The following is a 23,539-nucleotide window of genomic DNA, read 5'->3' as shown; positions in this document are numbered from 1 at the left end:
ACAGTAGCTTGCTCCCATCCCCTCTTGCCTTCAGAAGAGGTCACTAGGAGTCCCTTCCTGGGGTCTTTGCACTCACTGTGCCCTTTGCCAGGCCAGTTCCTTCTTATTGCTTGATGTGGGAGTGATTTCTTTATAATCTGTTGCTTTCATTGGTTAATAAAGAAACTGCCTAGGCCCATTTGATAGGCCAACCCTTCGGTGGGTGGAGTAGACAGAACAGAATGCTGGAAGAAAAAAGCCGAGTCAGTGAGAAGCCATGATTCTCCCACTCCAGACAGACGCAGGTTAAGATCTTTCCTGGTAAGCCAGCTCATGGTGCTACACAGAATATTAGAAATGGGTTAGATCAATATGTAAGAGCTAGCCAATAAGAGGCTGGAACTAATGGGCCAGGCAGTGTTCAAAAGAATACAGTTTCCGTGTAATTATTTCGGGGCATAAGCTAGCCATGCAGGCGGCTGGGTGCCGGGGACACAGCCCCGCCGCTCGTATTACAACAATTGCTCGAGTCTGGCCTCATGGGCCTTCCAGACCCCCGAAAGCTGCCCTTGCTCACGCGGGCCCAGGACTTGGGCAGTCTTTCACACCGCCTCAAAGCTGACGTCCAGAGACCTCACGTGTCTCGCTCAGAGTCAAGTCATCAAAACAGACCCAAACATGCAGGGCCTTCCCCAGTGGGCGACTCCCAGTGCTACCCATCTGGTATGCAGTAACTAGCTCTTAGAAGCATCAGGGTCATGTCTGTCCGAGAGATGGATCGTGTTCAAGCAGCACCCACACTCCCACCTCCAACGTGGTCAGTTTGGGTAGTGGGAAGAGCTGAGTCTTCTGTGCTGTGTGGGTCCTGGCCCCGTCAAAGGTCTTGAACCTTTATCATTTCCCACAGAAGTGACCCAGTTTGCTCTACCCACAGGGCACAGCCTCTCCAGCCTCCTGGGCTCCCCAAATTGCCAGCCCTGAGCAGATTCCCGTCTTGGCAGGGAGCTGGACAGGAAATCAGGGATGTCTGCTCAGCTGGGTCTAAATTGGCATGGGTCTGCCTTGCCCAGAACACACTCAATAAAGCAGCTACCCAGCCTGCCACAGGCCCTAGGCTGGAGGCCTCCTACTAAGGTCTGAGACACAAGCACATTCCCAACCAAACGGCCTAGCCAGGGTACCATAGCCAGGGCACCGTGGTTCGGTCTGACCCACAGGCCCTGGTCATTCAACCCCTGGTGACCTCACAGGCAAGGGGCAGCTAGCTGGTCCTCAAAGAAAGAGTGATACCATACACTGGCCAGCCTGTCTGGTGCTGCCCTGGAATAGCCTGCTGGTCATACTGTTCCTGGCCACGCAACCTGGGCCCTGCCTGGGAACAAGGCCAGCTGCCCCTTGGCAAGCAACCAGAAAAAGTGTGTGGGTGGGAAGGAAAGGTGGATGGAGAGGTGAGATGGGGACAAAGAGGAGGTGACACAGGGTCACAAAGACAAGGATAGACAGGAAGGCAGACAGAGAGCAGGAAACAGGGCCAGACAGAGAGGGAAAAGATGAGAGCCCAGAGCGGAAGCTATGCACAGAGGCAGAGAGTGACCAGCATGTGTGGCCAAGGCCGGGAGGAGCACAGTATGACAGAAGGTGAGAGGGGCAATTGACAGAACACAATGGGCCAGGATGTGAGGGCTGACATCAGTGAGGACGAAGAGCCTCTGCCACCAATGTCCCCCTCACTCAAGAGGAGCTGGCCTAGAAGTCAGGAGTCCAGGACAGACTTTTCCTAACTGTAGAAAACCGCCCCAGAAGACCTACCTAGTCTACCTTGGGGACACGCCTGCTCAGTCACAGGCCCCTCACAGCCTCTGCAGGCTCCAGGTTTAGGATGGAGAGACCACAGTGGTTGTGACAGTACAGCTGTGACTCTCCTCGGCAGATCTGGGCGAGGGACCAGGAGTGGCCATCAGACCGCTGCCCAGTCAATGGGGCAGCTCGTGGAAGGTGCCAGAGAATGGTCCAAAGAACGAGTGAGGAGGTCACTATCCCCAGACTCTACTCCTGAGCCTTCCTCACCCTGGGCAGAGGCCAGAGAAGCTTCTGGAATGGGAACCACCTTGTTAGCTAAGCAGTAAGGTGAGCCTGCCACTCCAAATGGCTAGCTACGCTCCTCGCCCACGGGAAGCTGAGGTCAAGGAAAGCCTCACTCTCGGCCAGAATAAAGGCAAGCACTGGCTGGGTGGGCTGAGAACTGAAGGTCACTGGTGGTCACTGCTGGTATCCAATGGCTTCCGTGAGGACTTTATAACCTATAGGTTTTGTTTGTTTGCTTGGGTTGTTTGTTTAGTTTTTTTGCTGTTTTTGGTTTTGGTTTTTCGAGACAGGGTGTTTCTCTCTGTAGCTTTAGAGACTGTCCTGAAACTTGCTCTGTAGACAAGGCTGGCCTCAAATTCACAGAAACCCATCTACCTGCCTCTGCCTCCCGCGTGCTGGGATTAAGAGAATGCACTGCCACCGCCCGGCTGCCACTATGTTTTTTAAGTGTGACTACTGAACAAGTACTGACACAGGGCCCGTGGGGTCCAGACAGGGAATGTCTGGTTCAGGTTCAGGTCAGCAGGGATGCCTGAGGGCAGGTGGAGGACACTAACAAGGTAAATGCCTCCTCTTGACCTGGCTACACAGCACTGCAGGGAAGTGCTTGTTACTCTGTCCTTAGCCATCTCAGCCCGTGTACAGACACTACAGAAAGGGTCCTAAGGGTACCTGAGGCTCTCTGTTTGGGTGCTAGTTCCTAGGGCTGAGGGTCTCAGAGAAACTAACAGCAAGTTCTGAAGAACCAGAGAGCTCTGGCTTGGACAAGCTGGCCACCAAAGTAGGGGGTAAATCTGAGAGTCCACATCTCCACAGACATCCATCCCAGTGTGTTCAGAGGGGTATGGGTGCTAGATACCCAGGTGTCCCCAGGTCAGTTTTCTGTCCTGTTCCTCTCCTGGCTCAATCCCACCAAGGCAGAGATGGAAAGAGCATGCGGGGAAGGGGAGGGGATCACGGGACACCTGCGTGGGCTAGGAAAGATAGCTAGTGCAGAAAATGTAGCTTCTCCAAGGTAGCATGCAGGATGTGGAGCGTGGAGAAGGGGAGGGCCACTGGCACCTTAGCCACCTGGAAGTGCCACCTGGTGTCTTGTCTACCTTGAAGCTCTTCCCTGGAGAATCTGAGAGAAGGAATGGCTTGCTGGAATCCCAGTGTGTTCCTGAACACATGGACTCCCCTAAAATGGTAGTTCTCAAAGCCTAGCGTCATCCAGTAAGCACTCAGTACATGCCCTGATGGGCACACACATTCGTCTACCCATCAGCCACCTTCTGGGAGCCTTCTGCATGGCACCTGCTGTGCTGAGAAGCAGAATGGCCACTTGTGGCGTCCCTAAGCAACAGTGTGGCTTGGAGCCACAGGAACCACACCAGGACCACAGCATCTATAAACAGCCCCGCCCCCCGCCCCCCCAGCCAACAGATATGCAGGATGAGGAACAATGTGAGGGGGGAGAACAAGATGGCAAAGAAATGGACAGAGAGATGGCTTAGCAGCTCCTGAAGGCACCAGAGGAAACAGGGACCAAAGAGCAGATGGAGACAGAAGCAGCCGCAGCACAGGCACACTGGGCGGGGCCACCCTCAGGTGGGAGTAGTTTTCTGCCCTCAGTCGTTTCAGGGCATTATCACCACAGCAAAGAGCCCAGTTAACACAGTCCCCAGAGTTCACAGCTCAGCAGTAGAACTTCACGTGATGCACACTGGCAGTGCGGCTGGCCAGAGACCACAGGCTGGCCCTGTAGGACAACCGTCTTCCCTCAGCTCCTACAGCCAAGGTCTGTCCCCTGTGGATGTTCCCAATTCTTTCCATTGTCACTATGGCTACGACACCTCTCACCATCATCGTCATCATCATCATCATCACCACCATCACCAAAACCAGCATCATCACTGTGGTGGCTTAAGTGAAATGTTCCCCATACTCTCAAACATTTGAACACTTGGGTCCCGAGTTGGCAGCACTGTTTAGGGAGGCACGGGAGGTGTGGCCTTATGAGAGGAAGTGTGTCACCAGCTTTGAGGTTTAAAAGTCACCCGCTGCCCCTGGTTTGTTCTCTCTGCTTGGTGCTTGTGGTTTAAGATGTGAGGCCTTGGCTTCTTCTCCTGTCACCGTGCCTGCAATTTGCTGCCACACCTCTCTGCCACGATGGACTCTTAACCCTCTAGAACAGTAAGCCCAACTAAACGCCTTCTTCTGTAGGCTGCCTTGGCAATGGTTATTTTTATCATAGCTACAGAAAAGACAATCACCACCATCACCACCATCACCATCATCAACCACCATCACCAAAGCCCCATGATCACCAGCGTTATCACCAAACCCATCATCTCTGTCAGCAGCACGACCACCACTACCACCACGGCAGGCAGCAGCAGCCCCTCTACTTTCTACGGCTGGGAATGGAGATTTAAACAGGGTCCCATGTCTCCATAGACCCAAAGCCTCCCAACCTCACCACGCCTTCTACTTGATAGCTAATTGACCTTTTGTCTGTTAGTCTAGAACATTCCTGGACACAGCAGCAAGACCTACAGCATACCCACTGCTCTGTGCCACACAGCTGTGGAGTCACACATCTGTCAGAAGTATGAGTAGGTCAGCCCACTGTGGGCACATAAAATGAGCTGGAAATCCACAGCCACAGACCAAGTCCTGGGTGTTTCACTGAGCGTGCACACACAAGTGTTTGTATCTGTGTGCACATATACATGGAAGCCAGATGAAAACCTCAGGTCTTGTTGCTCAAGAACTGTCCACCTTGTATTTGAGACTGGGTCTCTGTTTAGGACCTATGGCTTGTTGATTAGATAGGTGGGCTGGCCAGCAAGTCACGGGATCCCTGTCTCCACCTCTCTTCCACTAGAAGCATTACAAGCATGTGCTACAGTACCCAGCTTTTGGTGTGAGTTCTAAGGACAAAACCCAGTTCTGACGCTTACACGGCAGGCACTTTGCCAGCTAGCCAGGCACTCTTTCTGGGGCGTTTCGCTTGTCTCAGCAGACTGGCCTCCCAGACTGTACTCTGCTTGAGTGAACTGGAAAGCACCTGTTTTGTGGGGTAGTAGCCCCTACTCTTGATGGTCCAGCCCAATGTGCCAGGGGACCTGGCCTGGGAGAGGAAGATGGCCAGCACACAGCATCTCTCCACCTCCCAAACACCACAGTCACAGAATCCCTGGCCATTGTGTACCAGGGACCTATGCATTGCCTGTATTTACTTAACATCTTCCAGAGGTCAGCCAGTTTTTCCTAAAGGTGGACAGTGACGTAGGCTATGCAGTAACGGCTGTGTGCCAATAAAGCTTTATTTACGCAGAGGCAGCGAGCTGAACTGCAAGCTGCTGGCACTCTAGGCTCACTCGAGACACCAAGGCATGAAATGGGCATGGTGACAACTTGGTAGTTCTCCCCTCAAATATCCATTAGTGAAGAAGCAGAGTTATGAATGTTTGGTGGTTCACCCCATTGTCCCGGGCAGTCTAGACTCTGAAAATGTGCTCCCCACCTTAGAAACTTTTGCGTGCATGGGTCTCTTTTCTGCACGTATATCTCAGTACCATATATGTACCTGATGGAGACCAGAAAAAAAAATGAACCCCTGGGACAGATGCTGTGAACCACCATGTGGGTCCTCTCTAAGAGCAACCAGTGCCTTCCTGCCTTCCTGCCTCCCTCCCTCCCTCCTTCTTGACAAGATGTGTCTGTGTGATCTTTGCTGTCCTGGAGCTCTGTAGACCAGGCGGCCTCAAATTCATAGAAACCCACCTTCCTCCCAAGTGTTAGGATTAAAGGCATGCACCACCACGCCAGGCTGCAGTCAGTGTTAACTGCTGAATCATTTCTCCAATCCTGAAATGTGGCCTTTTAGCCATATGGACTATGGACGGGATAAGCCCTGCGCCAGGGACGACCCAGGTAAGACAGAAGCAGCAGTTTGTTCCCCAAATGCACTGCCAATATCTCTCTTCAAGTCAGATGCCATAGAGGGAACCCTAACAGTGTATGGTTTCAACCATGAGGGACCCTACAGCGCAGCGGCCCAGGCCCCAAAGCCAAGCAAACCAGATCATCTCTTACCTGACTCTTGCCTCGGCGCCGGTAACTCCGCCTCACCAAACTCTTGTAGTTTTCATTCTTCTTGGTCAGGTAGTAATAAAGAACACACTCGGCTACTGTCTGTGGGACAGAGAGAAGACTCTGAGGAGCACGCAGGGTGAAAGGATTCAGAATAGGAGCCAGGCGTCAAAAGCCCGAGTTCAAATCCTAGTTCCTCCAACGACAAGCTGGGTGACCCTGGCCAATCACACCAGCTTGTGTGTGATGAGCACACTGATCACGCTACTAACATGGGTTACTCTGAATGAGAAACACACAGGACAGAGCCCGGCATGGAGAGACGGTAGAGAGTTATGGGTTATCAACATAGGTCCTGTCCTTGCAGCTATAACAGGGCTGGCATCCCAATAGCCCAGTTCCCATGAAGGCCTCAGGCACATACAGCTCCACAAACCCAGCCTTTGCCACACATAGCCCTGTGCTTACTCCCCGACACCTGGAGTCCAGAATAACCTCCCCCAGAACTTAGGCATCAGAGACAAGAAGCTAAAACGGATGTGTGTATGGCAGTTGTGCCTGAGAGGTCCATTCCTATATCAAGACAAAGACCACGAGGGCTGTAGGGTGGGACAGACCCCAGCTGCCTATACATCAGGTTACCCCTGGAATGAGCCACGAACAGACACTGTGTCCCCAGGGTCCCCCAAGCCAACTCTTGCCCATAGCCCAGCAGAGAAACTGCCCTTCAGCCCAGGAAGGCTAAACTTCCTCCTGGTCTGATGACAAGTCTGACCTGGATGTCAACTGCATTGGCTGTCACACTGCCTGGGCCTACTGGACTTTAGCAGGAACCTTGTGTCCTAGAGGCTCAGGCCAGCCTCATCTAGGCCCTCTGAGTACCTCTCCCCCTCACAGTCCCATCCTCTTCCCTCCCCCACAGCCTTGCTCAACCTCCAATTCTGAGCCACCCCTGACTCTATGGAGCCCTAACCTTAACCTAGGACTGTTGGGTCGCCCACACCCAGCAGGACACGTCACCAGCCAGGTAGGCCATTTATAGGGCTGATTTCCAACACTGGTTCGTCAGGTACTGGATCCCAAAGGGTCCTAGAACATAACACCCCCACGGCAGATGTCAGGAATGGTCATTGTCTTTGAAAATGGCTGTCTGGGTCCCATGTCCCACCTCCCACCAGCTGCCAGCAGACCTGGGACTTGGGCCAAGGGGCCAGCCAGGGTGGCTAGTGGGCATCCCACTGCTGAGGGACTAGACACATAAACTGCAGCCCTCAAGGGTTGGCCATGGTAGTGTAAGGTGCTGGGCCTACAGAGGCAACTCCAGCACAGAGCCAATGCTGCTAAGGATTGTCCATGTGCCATCAGCCAGCCTAGTGTTTGAGTGAAGGCCACATAACTGCCCTCGGGTGACAATGTGACTCCTATCAACAGGAGGCAGAGCTAGAACAGAGTGCTTGAGGCTCAGGTTTGGGGGACGGGTGGAGTTCAAACATCAATCTGCAAGAATGTTTATTCAGAATGATAGAGACACTTTAGCCACACACTGCAAGTAGTATCTAGACTGTTAGGAAGCCCACAATACTCATGGTCTCAGAAGGTCATTCCGGAAACACACAGTCCTGGATGCAGGCCATACCTGGCCACAAGGCCTCAGCTGGAACGTGGCAAAACTCTCTAAACTGGCGCCTATCCCTGTGTACTGGGCAAATGGCTGTGTGATGCCAGTCCCCACAGCTTTGCCGCCTGGGACTGAAGCCCGAGGCTCCTCCCCATCCCGGGTGGGGCCTGCATGGCTTTTCCCCCTGAGGAAGGAGGCGGAGGCAAGAATAAAGATGGAGCTGGCCAGGGAGACAGAGGAGGAGCATGCACTCCACCCAGCACAGATACCGGCCCTGGGGAATGGATGGCGAGCTAGCTTAGTACCCAGCACTGCCAGCCAGGAATGGGCACTCACCTTTCTCTCCAGGAATGAGGCGATCAGGCCAAAGTTCTTGGGGTGCTGCATGAACCTGGGGGGCAGGGGAAGGGGGAAAAGAGACAGGCATTGAGGCTAGGCAAGGCTGAGGGAGGTCCCGCAAGACAACCAAGAGCTGAAAGTGCCCGGGCGCCTGCCACCCCAGCCTGGCTTGGCGGGCGCCGCCCCGCTAGCAGATCTTCAGGGCGTGGGAAGGGCTGTGGGGCAGGGACCAGGGTCCAGGGCGTTCCTCTGAGTGACTCACTGGCTGTAATGCCTTTGAAAATACATTTGTTTGTCTTGCCGCAGGCTTCCAGGAAAAATGAGGACACGGCATTCAGCTTGCCAGTGGGGTCCCCCCCCAGATCTGCTTTTGTGTCTTTCCCCAGCTGGATCTGAGAAGCTGGGCCTAGCTCAGCCCGGCCTAACTCAGCCTACGCCAAGCCTGCCTGAATGAGGCCAGGCCAGCCAGGCGATAAGGCCTCCGAAGTGCTGGAGCAGAGCCTCGGATGCCCAGGAAAAGCCAAAAGTGGCTAGAGCCGCAGGGGGTGGTGGGAACTGGCGCCAAGCCACCAGCTTCCTGTGAAGACTGAACATTACTGGGAAAGCCAGCCAGCTGAAATGTCAGGGCCAGGCAGCCGTGGGGGTAGGGACAGGGTCAAGGCCCGCTCACACCCCAGGGTGCTGAGTGGCGTCACTGGGCCTGTCCCCTAGTCTCCAACAACTTGCCACCACCCCGGTATCTCCTGGGGCAGAAATGGCTGCCAGCAGTACCGGGCTAGTTCCCACCAGAGCCTAGCCTGTGTTGGGCCGCCCTGCCTGGCCTCCAGGTGGCTGGGCAGCAGGCCAGAGGCCTCTCCCGCTCCCCCCCCCCCCCCCCCCCGCCAGACACTGGGGAATCCGGAAGGGCCTCTTAGCTCTTCCCAAGGAAGCCATGGTAGCAGGGCGGCAGGATGGCGGGCTACCCTGCCAGGGCTCCGCCCACCCAGGTAGCAGGCAAGCCTGGGGCACCTACCACTCTTGCCCTGCCCCTATACCTTCTATAGGGTTTCCTCTGGCAGTAATGGGCCCCAGGATACCAGGAACCAAAGGTAAGACACTTTAGGGCACTTATCCCTCTCCCCATCATTAGTTCACTGGAGACAGGTTAGAGTCAGGTTTGACAACACAATCTGCAACCCAGCAACTCAAGTGGCTGAGGCAGGTGGACAACCAGACTGGGATAAAGTGAATTCCAAACCAAACAGGGCAATTTAGTAAGACCTCATCTCCAAAGAATAAAAGAAAAAAATTAAACCATGAGGCTCAGAGGTAGGCATACACGAGGTCCTGGGTCCAGCCTGGCACTGGGCACATCATGCCACTGCCGAGGGAACATTTGTTCTACTAATCACAGGTCAAGAAGGCACCAAAAGGAAGTCAACTGCAGCAGCACATGCCTAGATTACCAGTACTATGGGCTGAGGCAAGAAGTTTCAGAGTTCAAAGCCAGCCTGTGCTGCATAAAAGCAGGCCATAGTGGCTCATGCTGTGATTCCAGCATTCAGGAGGCCAAGGCAGGAGGGTTGAGACCAGCCCTGGCTATACAGTGAGTCTGAAGCCAGTCTGAGCTATGAGACTCTGTCTTAAAAACAAAGCAACAACCACCAAAAAAACAACAACCAGACAACAAAAGTTCTACACATACATTAAGCACACACAGACCATCTGGGCCTATGAAAACTATATTTGGTATGCCCGTGTTACTATCCCCCAAATAACACTTGAGTAACGACTGTTCACGTGGACTTAGATTACATCTGTTGTTGTGACCAACCCTGAAATAAGAATGGGGACACACAGGTCTTTGGCAAATCATAAGGGACATAAGGGACAGGGTGTCCAGAGGTTTTGTGTTGGGGCAGAAGTAGCAGCCAGCAATACCAGGTCAGTTCCCAGCAAAGCCCGGCCTCTGTTGGGCTGCCCTGCCATGGAACCCTCACGGGCACTAAGAGAGCACTATACGGCCATGCCCATTTTACACAGGAGGAAACTGAGGCTGGACGGAGACTGGCTTGTGCAGGGTCAAGCTGCTGTTAAGCGGTAAAGCATCTGCCATCAGCACCTTGGCAGGTGAGGCCTCCACAAAGGCCAGGACCCTCCAAAGACCCACTTAGTATGGCAGCATCCTGCACAGACAGAAGATAGATCCAAAGTAGATACCAGCTATGGAGGATCAGAATAAATCACTATACCTGAAGAGGAATGGTTCAGCCACACAAACACCCACACAGTGCTCATCCACTAAAATAACAAGCCCACCAGGGGACCTGAACACACAGGGCCTCAGTCACCTCAAGACCCAGGACTGTCCTCTGACCACTGTCCTGGGTCACATCATACACCAGACAGAGAACAGGAGTTCCAGACACAAGCCACAAAGAGACCAAGGACTAGATGCCCACGGGAGCAGCTCCTCGGGGTACGTCCCCTGCTGACCTGTACTAGGGATAAGAGACCTACTCTATCAGCCCTCTGAGAATGTTTTGTGTTCCCGTGGCCAAATGCCACTCTGCAGCCACTCTCCAAGCCCTGTGCAGCCAACAAGAACGGTCTGGAGCGGGGCAGCCTATTGTACAGCGCCCTTCACAGGGCAGGTACAGCCTGACCCTAGACAACCGTTCCCGAGCAGGCATAAAGACAAAGGCCTCTCTGGAGGGAAAGCAGGTCAGCCACTCTGCTCAATGAATGCCTGCTGCACAAGAACCCTGCTCCCAGCAGGCCCTCCTGGGCAACATGCGGGCCTCCGTCCCCACTTCACTTTCTCCTTTCCTGCCTCCCGTCCTGGTCCTCTCTGAGGAGGGCTTAGGACACTGTTCCAAATAACATACCGTGAGACCCACCACCCCCTCCAGGGCCCCCGAAGAATGTGTCTTTCTGCCTAGAGACCACCCCTCGGGTCCTCGCCCTGGGCTGAACTGGTCTTCCTCTACCCAGCAGCTCCACACTCATCCTCCTGAAACTGTTACCCAGAAACCTCCTGATGTTCTTTTTTTTTTCCCCCATTTCTGAGACAAGATTTTTCTGCATAGCCCTGGCTGCCCTGGAACTTGCTTTGTAGACCAGGCTGGCCTCTAACTCAGAGATCTACCTCCTGCCTCTGTGTTCCGAGTGCCAGGATTAAAGGTGTGGCCACCACACCCAGCTGAGCTTCATCTCCTACCACCCCCTTGGTTCCTGCCCTGGATTATCACAGTCTGTCCATTCCAGCTGGACAGCTGCAGCCTGCAGCCTGCCTCTGCCATACAGCTCTGTGCCCATGAAGTGTCGTCACCTCTCTGCGCCTATGTGGGGGGAACTGCCTGATTCAGGGCTGTGGAGAAGGAAGAGGAGACAAGGATGTAGTTCCCATGGAGATGGAAGCAGAGATAAGAGGCTAAGGATCCCAGGGTACCACCGGAGCAGGGAGAGTTCCAGACAGACTGTCCCTGTGGCTAGGGTGTGAGGACAGAGAAGATGCAGGCAAGGGTGTGAGGACAGAGAAGATACAGGCAAGGCTCCCAGGCTGCCATGGAGGGCACTCACTTCTCACGGAATGTGTCCCTCTCCTGCTCACTCCACATGTTGGTAACCTGGCGGTCCTTGTACACCTTCATGGGGTCGTCCATGAGGCCATTCATGTTGATGAACTTAATCCTCTGCTGGTCTGCATCATATAACATGGGCGGGATCACTGCCAGCTGACGCATCTGCTTCTCCAGGTTCTGCAACAGAACAGAGGGTAGGGTCAGAGGGCAAGTGAAGGACCTAGCAGGTAAGGAGCGAGCATCCTGGGCCTTGGACATTGCTGGGGGTGGGGGATGAATTAAGAGCCAGCAGTGGCTGGCGCTGGTGAGGATTTAGAGGCGTGGGATGGCAGGAAGGCAGAGCTATAAATTCAGTACAGAGCATGAGGCCTCATCTGCAGCAGCAGAACCCATGAAACTCGGGGCCACGAAGGCAGTGTAATAAAACACTGTGAGGGCAGGGACGGGGCACGGCCCAGCCCGGCTCCATGCACTCACGGGGTGGCACATGTCTGGTTCAGAGCCAGGAATCCAGGGCATAGCACAGGCATGCAGAGAGCCTAGCCACCTACCTGCCAAGTACTCACAATACAACCAGCATGCCCTGGGGACTCAGCCTGCCCTGCCCTTCTGTGGCTGCTCATCCACCCGTGTTGGGGAAATGCCACTGACTGCTGAATGTCTCCTGACCAGCACTTTCTGGTTCTGAACCAGACTCTGCCTCCAGCCTTGTTCTGGGAATGTCTCCCCCAAGGGGTGGCAGCAGCAGCACTCTTGTGTGTCTAGGACCCAGGGAAGGGTACAGTGTGTGGGTGGACAGAAACACCTTCCTGCTTCCAGAGGAAATGAAAGCCGTGTCCACGTCCTAGAGCTGCTGGTGAAGCCGCCACATCTGTGGGACAGGTACTGGACCCAGGCACACGGTCGCCAGCCAGCCAGCTCCAGGGCCGCAGCTGGTGGCTTTTCAAGGTCTGCTTTCTGTCCCCAAGAGGAGGAAGGTTTTCTTACAGAACTATGGCAAAAGGGCATCCCTTCAAGGCCAGGCATCTGGGCATCTTACATTGCGCTGGGGTGCCCACCCCAAGCCAGTCAGGTTGCTAGGTGCTTGGGGCTGTCACCGCGCACAAGACAACTTAAATAGCCATCTGTGGTGCATGGGCGGGGACTCGGCTCAGAGAACAGCCACAAAGGCGTCACCAACTGCCCTGTCCAGCACCTCATTTTAGTGTCCATGTAAACAGCCTCAAGGGGTTCAAAGGGGATGGGGTGCTCTGGCCACCTCTACCTGTGAGCAAAGCCACTGGGAAGGAAGCAAGGGTTTTGGGACATGGTATTCTGGGTCCACTGTGGTGCTGGCCATGGGGACAAATGTCATACTGGACACCTGGTCCAGAGACCAGAAGGGGGCAGGCCCCGAGATGGTGATTATAGGTGGAGTCACCAATACTGGCACTAATGTCCAGGTGCTCCGGGGAGGACCACAGGACAACCGGCTGGAAGACAGACTCCTATAGGATGGTCCTCAGCTGTTCCACCTCATCCCACTGACAGGCTCACCTGCTACTTCTGCCAAGGTCAGTCAACAGAAGGCATGAAATGTGGCAGTGGGAGAGGAGTGAGGGCTACCTATCCCTGTCCACCAACCCAGCCTTCTGATGTCCCTTCTGGGCACCAGGGGTTGCAGGTTAGTGAATTTCCTCAACTCTGTCCTGCCAAGTCATCTTCCAGTTTGCTGGCATCTCTATCAACTCTGTACTCTGGGGGACAGGCACGGCCTGGCAAGGCCACTGGTTATTAGTGTGCCCACAACACCCAACACTGGTTCTAACATGTGCCTACCACCAGCCTCTGGACTGAAAGGCTCAGGGTGGCTTCACTTCCTGCTGGCATCTGCCTGCTGTGGCATGGAACACATGTAAGGGACACGGAAAGGGACACGCAGAGACAGTGGGGTGCCTATGGCATCATAGTGGACTCACCTCCTGCTCAGATAAGCCATCAATGATCTCGGAAACCTCGTGTTCACTGCGGGCAGCTGACATAGAGAGCCCGCTGCCACGCTGGCCCACTCTGCTGGAGACCAGAGGGACATAGTTAGGGTCAGCCCTCCTACTGAGAGACTAGGCTGGGTACAGGGGGCAGAACATTCTGGAGGGTAAGCGTGGGAAGTTAGGGCTAGGTCTCCCACCTCATAAGCCTGGAGCCCCTCAGGCTACGGGGTAGCAGCCCGTCTCCCATGAACCAATCTAGTAAGAGACAGCAACCCACCAGGGGCCCAGTGTTGCCTCCAGCCTGAGGGCCAGGTGCAGGTCTCTGGGCCTCAAGTCAGTTCCCAAAACCTATGCTGCCATGGGTGAGTGAGACAGGCCTGATGAACCTGTGAATGCAGGTGACCACTACCTAGCCTCATTCACTGAGAACAGCCCGCCCAGGTTGTGGCCTCAGTAGGGACAGGCACACAGCTAGGAGCTGAGTGAAGCTACCCACCAACCACCCTAGCTGAGTCTCGTTCAGCAGCTTCAGGGGTGTGGGATAGAAGGAGAGAGGACAGCAGGGAGAGACTCATGAGTGTCTGGGCCCAGCAGGTGCTAAGGAACCCTAGCTCTAAGTAGGAAGCCCTGTGGTGTCACTGTGACACAGGCCACCAGGGAACCAAATGGGCCAGCACAGCACTCAGCTCCACATGCCTCACAGGTATTTTTTACATGGGCTCACCTCCGTGCCCTCACTTTCACACGCACTCAGTCCTGCATGTGTTCTAACATGGGCTCCTCTCTTCACCATCACCCCTGCACGCACCATCTCTGTGGCGCCCTCACTTCTGCATGCACCTGAACCTGCATGTGGTCCCTCTCTAACATGGGCTCCTCTCTTTACCCTCACCCCTCATCTCTGTGGAGGGAGCCCTTACTTTTGCATGCGTTCTTGCAGCTCCCGCTGCTTGCGGATCTCCGGGAACTGTTTCTCGTAGTACTCCCGCACCTTGCTCTCCTTGGCCCTCCTCCGTGGATTGTTCTCAATGCGTTCTACCTTCTTCTCCCACGCCTCCATGAGCTGGTCATAGCGCTGGCAGAAGCGCTGTTCCTGAGGGAGCACAGACAAAGAGCGGAACGCTGATGAGGACCAGAGACTGCCCACTATACTCACACCGACAGACGGGGTATGGACAGGCTCACTTTGTCACATCACAGAGCTTGTGGCCCCTGGAAAGCCATGGGTGCCCCATGAATGCTATGGCCACTCCTTTCCCAGAGCCGGGTCTCCTCATCTGACTTAGAAGCCACCAGGCCCACCAAGTTATTATCTCAGTCACACAACCCAATGAGAAACAGCCCTGGACCAAAAGGTTGAGCTCATGCCCTCTGCTCACACTGGCCACCATGGACCCTGCACAGTTCAAGCGGGGTCCTACTACTTCAGGAAGTTGTCCTGGGCAGCATGGCTCTGTAGAGCTCTTATGGCCCAGGAAAGAAAGGTATTCCCAGGGAGCATCCACTTTTTGGTAGTTCTTCATCCATTGTCTAAACCTAAGAACCCAAACCCTAGGAGACATTGAAAAGAAGGCTCTGCCCTCCTCCGCTTATCTCCCAACCAGTCAGTGCACAGCCACATGCCCTCTGTATATCCAAGAGAATCATTTAAAAACTCCACCTCTAGCAGTCACAGGAGGACTGGAGACATGGTCACACAGCAACCCAGTATGTTCTTGTGCTCCAATGCCGCCACAGTGTGCTTAACCTTTGACCAGAGCACCCTGTGCCCGTGGCTCAACAAGAGGTGAACGATAGCCTGGAGTGTAGGACCCCAGCAGGAACAGGGGTGGACACCACCAGTCCAGCCTAGGCCTCTTGACTCCCACCAAGGTGCCCAGGGGAAGAAGAGAGAACACTCTACAGAGTCCAGAGGATGGAGGCAGCGGTGGATGCCAGAGCTGAGGTCAGTCAGGAGCCAGCGGAGGGCCGGGGCTGTACCATCCCTATCTTGCAGACAAACGACAGGGCCCCAAGACCTCAGAAATATCCCACGTGTTCCATAGCCCCAGGTACCAGCACAAAGTTTCTGGAGGAAGCTCTGTCTAAAACAGGACTCTCCAGGTCTAACCACATGTGCCTGCTACAGTCTGTGTCTGCATCTACTAGGGAATGTGTGCACCTGGTCCAGGGGGTGTCAAGGGACAGCAGGATACCACCCACAGGGAAGGAGGTTTCGCCAGGGAAGAGGCAAACCTCTGTCAGCCTGCCGGATGGGAACATGGAACATGGCCGACAGGCCTCCAAGCACACTTGTTCCGGCAGGAAGGAGTGAAGCAAGCTCCTCTCTGGGTAGGAACCAGCCCCACCCCTGGGGTCTGACTTGACAAGGCGAGTAAGCAGAGCTTTGTGGGGAGGCCCACGGCCCAGCTCTCCAGGCCTTGCTGGAAAATGAGAACGCTCTCTGTGTCCCCTTCCTGGTGCTGCGGCATGGAGGCCTCCCGTCAGTAAGCTGGGCCAGCTGGGCCAGCTGGGCCGCAAAGCCCAGGGCTCGGAGGCTTCTCCTTACCTCTAAAAAGCAGTCCCCTACCTCCACAGCCCCAGTCACGGAGCTTATGACCCCAAGCCCACCCTAGATTCTCCTCCACCTCACTGGCTCCTTACAGGAGCCACAGGGAGCTCTGACATGGGACATTGGATAAGGCTGAGGCCGGGAGCTCAGGGCAGACCGCAAGGAGCATGTAGCGGTGACAAGGCGCGATGGCAGGAGCGGACCTCCATGCTTGCCTTCTCCTCACCACAGCAGCAAGGCCCTTCCCTTCCTACCTGCCCTCACGCAGCAGAGATCTGCACACGACTTCCTGCCCTTTCTTACTCCTTGCATCTAGACGTGGCCACTCCTCCTCTGCTGCCCAGGACCCCTTCTCCACCTGAGCTTATCTGAAACTCGTTTTTTCGCCCTTGAATTCAGGGCAAGCCCTGCCTACCCAGGTGGATCTGAACACAGACTCAGGAACCAGGCAGCCAGGCACCAACCCAGACCTGACTACTTCTCAGCTGTGTGACATGGGGTAAGTGCCTTAGCCTCTCTGTCTCAGCTCCCCTGCCTGAAACACAAGGCTAGGAAGACAAATCCACCTCAGTGCCTGCAGCTGAAGGCATCTAACTGGTGACCGCCCTCCTCTTCACCCACAATTTGGACTCGAGCATCAGCAGCCACTTCAGTGTAAGTAGTGCCTAGCTGCCGCCTCCTGTTGACTGCGTACCCACAGGCTCCAGGCACCACTGAGTAGCCCCGCCACATCAGTACCAGTAATACCAGTAGTACCAGGCCGACCTGACTGAGGAAGGAGGTGGGGACCACCCCGCAGCCCCATCTGACATGGCTTCAGGAAGGGTCAAGTGCAGCTGAGCAGAGCCTTGAGGCCAGCCTCCGCCCTGCCTGCCTCCACCGCTCCCTTACCAGCCTCACTTCCCCACTGTCTCCCAGCAGCACCGGGCTTGAACGGAATGGATGATATCCAGCCAAAGCCTGATGCTGGTTCAGTGCCTAACCATGGCCTGCACGCAGAGAGCCCAGGAAGGGCACCGTTCCCCGACTCAGGACCACAGGACAGACACTGACTGTGTAGACATCCTGATGTAGGGAGCCGAAGGCACGGAGGGAGAACCTGACGGAACCACTATGATGTCGACCCCACAAACTTCTTAGCTACACAGTTCTGGCACTGTGCAAGTAGGCATGATGGTGGGGTGTCGCTCCTGCCTGGCAGCTGAGCCGAAGACAGGTACCTGGCCTCCATCCCTTAGCCCTGGTCTCCCGCGGGTCAAAGTGCAGCTGCTTGGGGCTCCTCACACGGCTCACCCTGCTTCAGGAAGCAGGACCACCGCCCACCACCACAGACCAGGGGCCTTGCTGCTTTCCAAGGGTTGCTTTTTGACCCGGCTGGGGATGGGGGAGGTTCATTTCTCAGGGCCCTCCTGCCTCCATCTCTCCCTAAAATCTCCCTGGGCACAAAAGTCCATGGTGCGTAGAGTGAATTGAAGACTCCCTTCTTGGGGCTGAAAAGATGGCTCAGCAATTAAGAGCACTGGCTGCTCTCCCATAAGACCAGGGTTCAATTCCCAGCACTCACATGGCTGCTCACAACTGTCTGTAACTCCTGTTCCAGAGGATCTGACACCCTCACACAAATATAGATGATATACAGATATACAAATGAAAAAAGAAAAAAGGACTCCCTTCTGAGCCTCATTGGCTCCCCATTCCAAGCACTGGGAAAGGGGTTAGGAGCCCTAAACCCCCATCACCACAGCAGCTGCCAACTCTATGGTCAGCTACAGCATTCTTTTATGACCCAGCCAGCCATTCCAACATCTGCAGAGCCAACAGGGACCTCGGGGTCTGACTAGCCTGGCCTGAAGAGGCCCTGACTCTGGGATGGCCATGGGGGCACAGGGCCTCATCCACTACACCAATGGGAAAGAAGGGTTAGGGATGGGGATTTGGAGAAGGGCAGAATAGAAGCAGGACACCACTTGCCCACGGTGTTGAGGTGACCGAACAGGACTCACTGCTTTCATATGGCATGGAGGAGACAGGATAGAAAGGGACTCACTCACACACTGCTTGCATGTGTATGGAGGGGACAGGATAGGACTCACCCACTGCTTGCGTGCGTGGTTCCTCCGTTTGAAGTACAGGATCAGCTTCTTCCGCATTGCCTGGTTTCTGGAGAGCACAGACAAGGGTCAGAGATGGCAACTCTCGGCTTGTCCTCAGTCAGATGAGAGCCTGGTTTGCCCCACAAAGCTCACAGTTCCCGTCCCTCAGTCCCGACACATGCCAACCTGCACCATCCTTGTCTCCTGAGTCAGCAACAGGTACCAAACAACCAAGTTCAACCCCTGGGCCCCTTGCCGCCCGGAGGCAAACGAGTCATTGGCCTGGGGATCCTGTCCTGTGAGTGGCTAAAGGCATCAAGGGGTCTCCAGCTCAAGACAGACAGACAGCTTCCACTCAGCACAGAGCAAGCAGCCTGACCACACAGGCCTCACAAGGTTCTGCAAGTACTACTGAGAAAAGGGGTGGGGAATTCCGAGGAGAGAAAAAGAGGGGCGGAGACATGGGGAGAGGGACAGAAGAGAGAAACTGGGAGAAGAGAAAGAAGAGAGGAGATCAGAGATTTACCTCAGAATGGACAAAGATTTGGAAAATGGAGATGGAGGGTAGAAAAAAGACAACGGTGGGCAGGAGGGTTCAGACTGCAAAGAGGGAACAGAAATCCTGAGGGAAGGCACAGCGGCCATGGGATATAGGACTCTGCCCACCCTACCCCACCACTGAGCATCAGAGACCCCCTAACTCCCCATAACCCTACTACACTGAGCCAGGTGCTGTGACCAACCTCTGGGTCCTGTGGGAGACACAGAGAGGCCTTGGGAACTGAGCTTGCCCTCTCTAACCCGGGCTCATAGCTACATCACTTTTCTGGTGAGGGACCCTCAACTTTCCCATAGTGCCAGCGTGTCCCCAAGCCACCAAGAGCTTCCACTACTGGGAGTCACCTTGGAGTGAAAGCCTGGAGGTCCCAGGCCTGTGACCACAGATATGGCTCAGTTGGTAGAATGCTTGCCTAGCACGTACAAGGCCCTGGGTTCAATTCCCAGCACCACATGAAATGGGAGCAGTGGTCCACACCTGTAACCTCATTATTTGGGAGGTAGAGGCAGAAGGATCGAAGGTTCAATTACTCTCCACCGTGTAGAGAGTTTGGGAAGATTCTAGACTGAAGGAAAGCAAGAGCAAAAGGCGACAAGAGGTATGGGGGGAGGAATGAAGCCACCTCCTCCTCCTGGAAGAACGGAGCCACCACCAATCCTGATGCAGTGGTGTACAAAAAAAAAAAAGAAGAAGAAGAAAAGAAAGACACAAACTTCTGCGGAGAGACAGGGGAGGACTTCCGCAGTCCGTGAAATCAGCAACCTGCTGATAACAGACACGAAAGGGGCTGAGGGGACCTGGGCTCCAGGGCTTGGCAGGACAAGGTGAGATTCAGGGACGGTGTGACCCCACCTGCGCCCAACATGTGCCTGGTTAAGCTGAGGACCAGGTGTTAGAAAGTCCTTGCCTACTGTGGCAAAGGAGACCAGCCTAAACCAAAGTGGGGCAAAGCAACATGACTGTCTGAGGTCACCAGGCAAGAAACCTCCTTCTAAGCCCCAACCCCTTGCATCTATCCCAGCCCCCAGGCCTGGTCTGGACTCCAAATCCCAGTAGGCCAGGTCCTGACCCCAACCTGGGGGTGGGGTGAGGACCACTCCCCAGGGTATTTAACTGAGCCCCCAAAAGAGGAACACGTGGTCCCTTTTCCTTCCTCCCGGCTTCCTGGTTTCCCCTCGGGGCCATCTGAGAGCACAGAACTCCCATTAAACCTGGATATTTCTTAATTTGGCTTGTTTTGATTTGGCTTGATTGGGAATTTTGTGTCGGCAGGGAGCTCACGTTAGGAAATATTCCTAACACTAAGCCTGAGACCTGAGGACCAAGGCTGCTCTGGCAGAGACTGAGTGGGCACACAAAGCCAGTGACTTGGGAACACCAGGAGGCCGCTAACCCAGGCTGGGTGGTGGCTGTGCAGCCTCACCCTGTGCTCTGAGACTCATCTGCCATCCAGCCATGGATGCTCCTGATGGTCTCACAGTGCCTGGTGGCCTCCTGCACGGCCCTCTGCCAGCATGACCTGGGGGCTGCCATCCCTCTGCTAGCAGTTCGAGAGATCCAAGCCCCTAAGGCCAGCCTCCCAATCCAGGTGGCAGGTTCCCTGGCATTAGCTTGGCAGCTACTGACACTTTCCAGGGCAAGGCAGAGGAGGCAAGAGGCGCACAGGTGACCTCCGCATGTCTGAAATCACCCACACCAGGAAGCCAAGCATGAAATTAACTTGAAAGTCATGGCCAGGCATGCAGGCAGAGAAATTAAAATGACAGGGGCCAGGTCCCCAGGGAAGGGAGCCTTCCCACCTCAGCAATTACAGCAGACAGTCAAGGAGCAGTGGCGGCTCTGCTCCCTGGGTGGCGGAGCTCCCCACCAACCCCTCGATCAATCTCACTGTCCTTGTCACAGCTGTCACATCCCACACGAGAACTGAGCTTGCCCGTCTCCCCATTTCAAGTGGGGGCCCGTTCACGGCTGTCTCCCAGGAACAAACAGTGCCTGGCGTGGATCAGCTATGCAGAGACATATTTGGTGAATGAGGACTGAATGAATGAGGACTGAATGAATGAGGAGTAACCGTCTCTATGGTCAGGGACTCAGAACAAAACCTCCAACACCCCTCCATGCGCGAGGTCCAGATGTCAACTTGGGTGAGGGTGTTAACTCAGTGGGTCCTCAGTGGCCCCCAGGGCTAGTCCCACCTTACAGATGGTGAGACAAGAGGCCCTGCAAGGCAGATCTTGGCTTTCCAAGTTTCCTACCTGCCACATGCCAAACCAAAGACACCAACCTATGGCACTCTTGGCTTGCACACCTCCCAGAGAAGGGCCCCTCACCACCTTTATCGGAAGCTCTGAGAACACTGTTTTATGTAGGGTTTGTCTGTCTGTCCGGCTAACCTCAACCTCACTCTCTCAGCCTCCTGAGTGCTGGGATCACAGGCACACCCCTGACCTGACACCACTCGGCCCACTATCAGAACTGAGTCTCCGCAGAGATGTGACGCCAAAGGTCCTAGCTCCTCCTTCAGGGCATTCTCATTTCCCCTAGTGACCCCCCCACCCCTAGGGAGCTGAGCGGTCTAGCTCTTCCTCACCCAATTAGGCAGTAGCCCCAAAGGCCCCCAGGCCTGAGCCAGGGCCTATCCCGCAGGCCTGGGAGCTCCCGACACTTCACCTGGGTAACACGCCTACTATCTTCCCAGCAGTTTCCGGGCCCTGAGTCTCGTCATGTCACTGAGCAAGCCACCCTTCTGGGAATAGTCTCTGTTCACCCCGCCCTACCTACTGTACCCACTCCAATACTATGAGCTACTGGGACAGCCCAGCCCTCATGCGTGAGAAATATCCAGAAAGGTAAGGGGCAGGGATAGGACAAGGAAGGGTCTTTGACCAGGAAGAAACAAAGAGACAACAAGATCCCCGAGTGATGCTGTGTGGTTAGACCCACGTTGATCGGCTCACACCTCTGTGGCCTAGTAAAAGTCATTTAGACTTTAAAGGTGAACTGTATGAAAACTCTGTTCAAAAGCTATTAAAAAAAAAAAAAAGTCAGGCAGTGGCGGCACACACCTTTAATCCCAGCACTCAGGAGACAGAGTTGGAGGACAGCCTGGTCTACAGAGTGCATTCCAAGACAACCCGGGCTACACAGAGAAACCCTGTCTTGAAAAAAAATCAACAACAAAAAACAGTAACAAAAGCAAACAGATGCCAGGAGCCCTGTGTTCCAGGCCCAGGCTTCATTATCCCTCAGATTCAACAACAGGCCACACCAGGGCAGCAGGATTGGTCAACAGAGCCAATGGCCCCATCTGAAGTCCCTTGGTCCCCAGTGAGCAATGGTACTGTTTTACCAGTCAAGACGCGGCTTTATGGTATCACATATTGCCCAGCCCTGAGCTGGGAACCATGGACGCCAGGCCCTAACCCTCCATACCTCACTGCCCACAGCTCTTTAGGGCTTTCCCACGGTGTCCCGGGCCCTTTCTCCCAGTGGCCATCAGGGTGAACCTGAAGATAAACCTCCCAGCACAGCGCATCCCACAGTAAAGGCCACGTCTTTGCAGATGATGACAAGCTGGGAGGATAAGAAGCACCCTCCTGGGCCTGACTGATCCTGCCTGTGGCTGCGGCAGTCTGCGGTCTCAACAAGCTCAGCACAGCCCCAGGACCTTTGCGCTTCCCATCTGCCTGGACGCTGCACACGACCGTCTTCAGCCAGCACATCCTGCCCCAGGTCTGGCTAGCGTCCCTTTCCCCTCTCCTATGACTCCATTTCCTCTCTCCTCAGGACTCCTTCACGGTGAGACTGAAACGGACAACGGTGGCCATGACGTTAGAGGCACCTACGTCAAGCCTCAGCACTCCAAGCTCATAATACACTCACATATGAACTTGCCAAACAGAAAACTGACTGTATTTAAGAAAGTTCACTCCGTCAGAGCTATATTTTGATTAATACCTAGAATCGTGCGGAGGGGTGGTCACCCCAACCAGTGTAGACTCAAGACCAGAGCCCCCCTCCCTTTTCTTCCTTCTTTGTGTCTTCAAGTTTGTTTAAAGCCACTGGGGTCTTACTTTGTAGCCTGGTTACTTTTTACTCACCAACCTCCTAACTCAGCCTTCAGAGCACTGGGCCCGCAGGCCTATGGCACCATGCCCAGACAGATTCAGTGCCTAACAGAGCCACAGGGGCATCTAAGAAACCCATTCCATTTCTACCCTGTTAAGTGAAGTCACAGCTTAGCTATGGCCAACATCACCTGCACTGTCCAGGACACACACCTCTACAGCTTGAATCCATGGCTGATTCCACAACCTGGAACATTCCATGACTCTCCCTACAAACATCACATACTTTAAGCAATACAAGCTATACAAAATCATTGGCCAGTTATACGATCGTCAGCTGCATCAGCTGTGTATGCCAGCAAATCCTGGAATCCCAGAACTCAGGAGGTTCCAGTTTAGCCAGGAGACCTTGTTCACCCACTGAGACATTGGCCCAACTCACCCTGCCAGGCAGTGGTGGCACACGCCTTTAATCCCACACTCGGGAGGCAGAGGCAGGCGGATCTCTGTGAGTTCGAGGCCAGCCTGGGCTACAAGAGCTAGTTCCAGGACAGGAACCAAAACCACAGAGAAACCCACTCCAGGAGTGTCAGGGCATGAAAGTTGGCCTGGGCAAGCCTCAAGTGAGCAGAGGA

The 23,539-nt window shown here is 54.7% G+C and overlaps 1 protein-coding gene across 10 annotated transcripts in view; it reads right to left on the bottom strand.

Moving 5' to 3' along the window:
• Ncor2 (nuclear receptor corepressor 2) overlaps positions 1–23,539 on the bottom strand; it is a 157,721-nt gene that overhangs the window by 57,133 nt on the left and 77,049 nt on the right. For 8 of the 10 annotated variants that reach the window (XM_057765917.1, XM_057765913.1, XM_057765916.1 and 5 more), the window contains 6 exons: positions 18,279–18,345; positions 14,555–14,727; positions 13,623–13,716; positions 11,663–11,841; positions 8,099–8,153; positions 6,148–6,246 (listed from right to left, as the gene is read on the bottom strand). In XM_057765917.1, the coding sequence (XP_057621900.1) occupies positions 6,148–6,246; positions 8,099–8,153; positions 11,663–11,841; positions 13,623–13,716; positions 14,555–14,727; positions 18,279–18,345 (667 nt within the window). The remainder of the gene's footprint in view (positions 1–6,147; positions 6,247–8,098; positions 8,154–11,662; positions 11,842–13,622; positions 13,717–14,554; positions 14,728–18,278; positions 18,346–23,539) is intronic. The other 2 variants (XM_057765920.1, XM_057765918.1) reach the window with 1 other exon arrangement.

This window comes from Chionomys nivalis, chromosome 3, assembly GCF_950005125.1.
Source record: "Chionomys nivalis chromosome 3, mChiNiv1.1, whole genome shotgun sequence".
Lineage (NCBI taxonomy): Eukaryota > Metazoa > Chordata > Mammalia > Rodentia > Cricetidae > Chionomys > Chionomys nivalis.
This window is presented reverse-complemented; position numbering and strand designations above follow the sequence as displayed.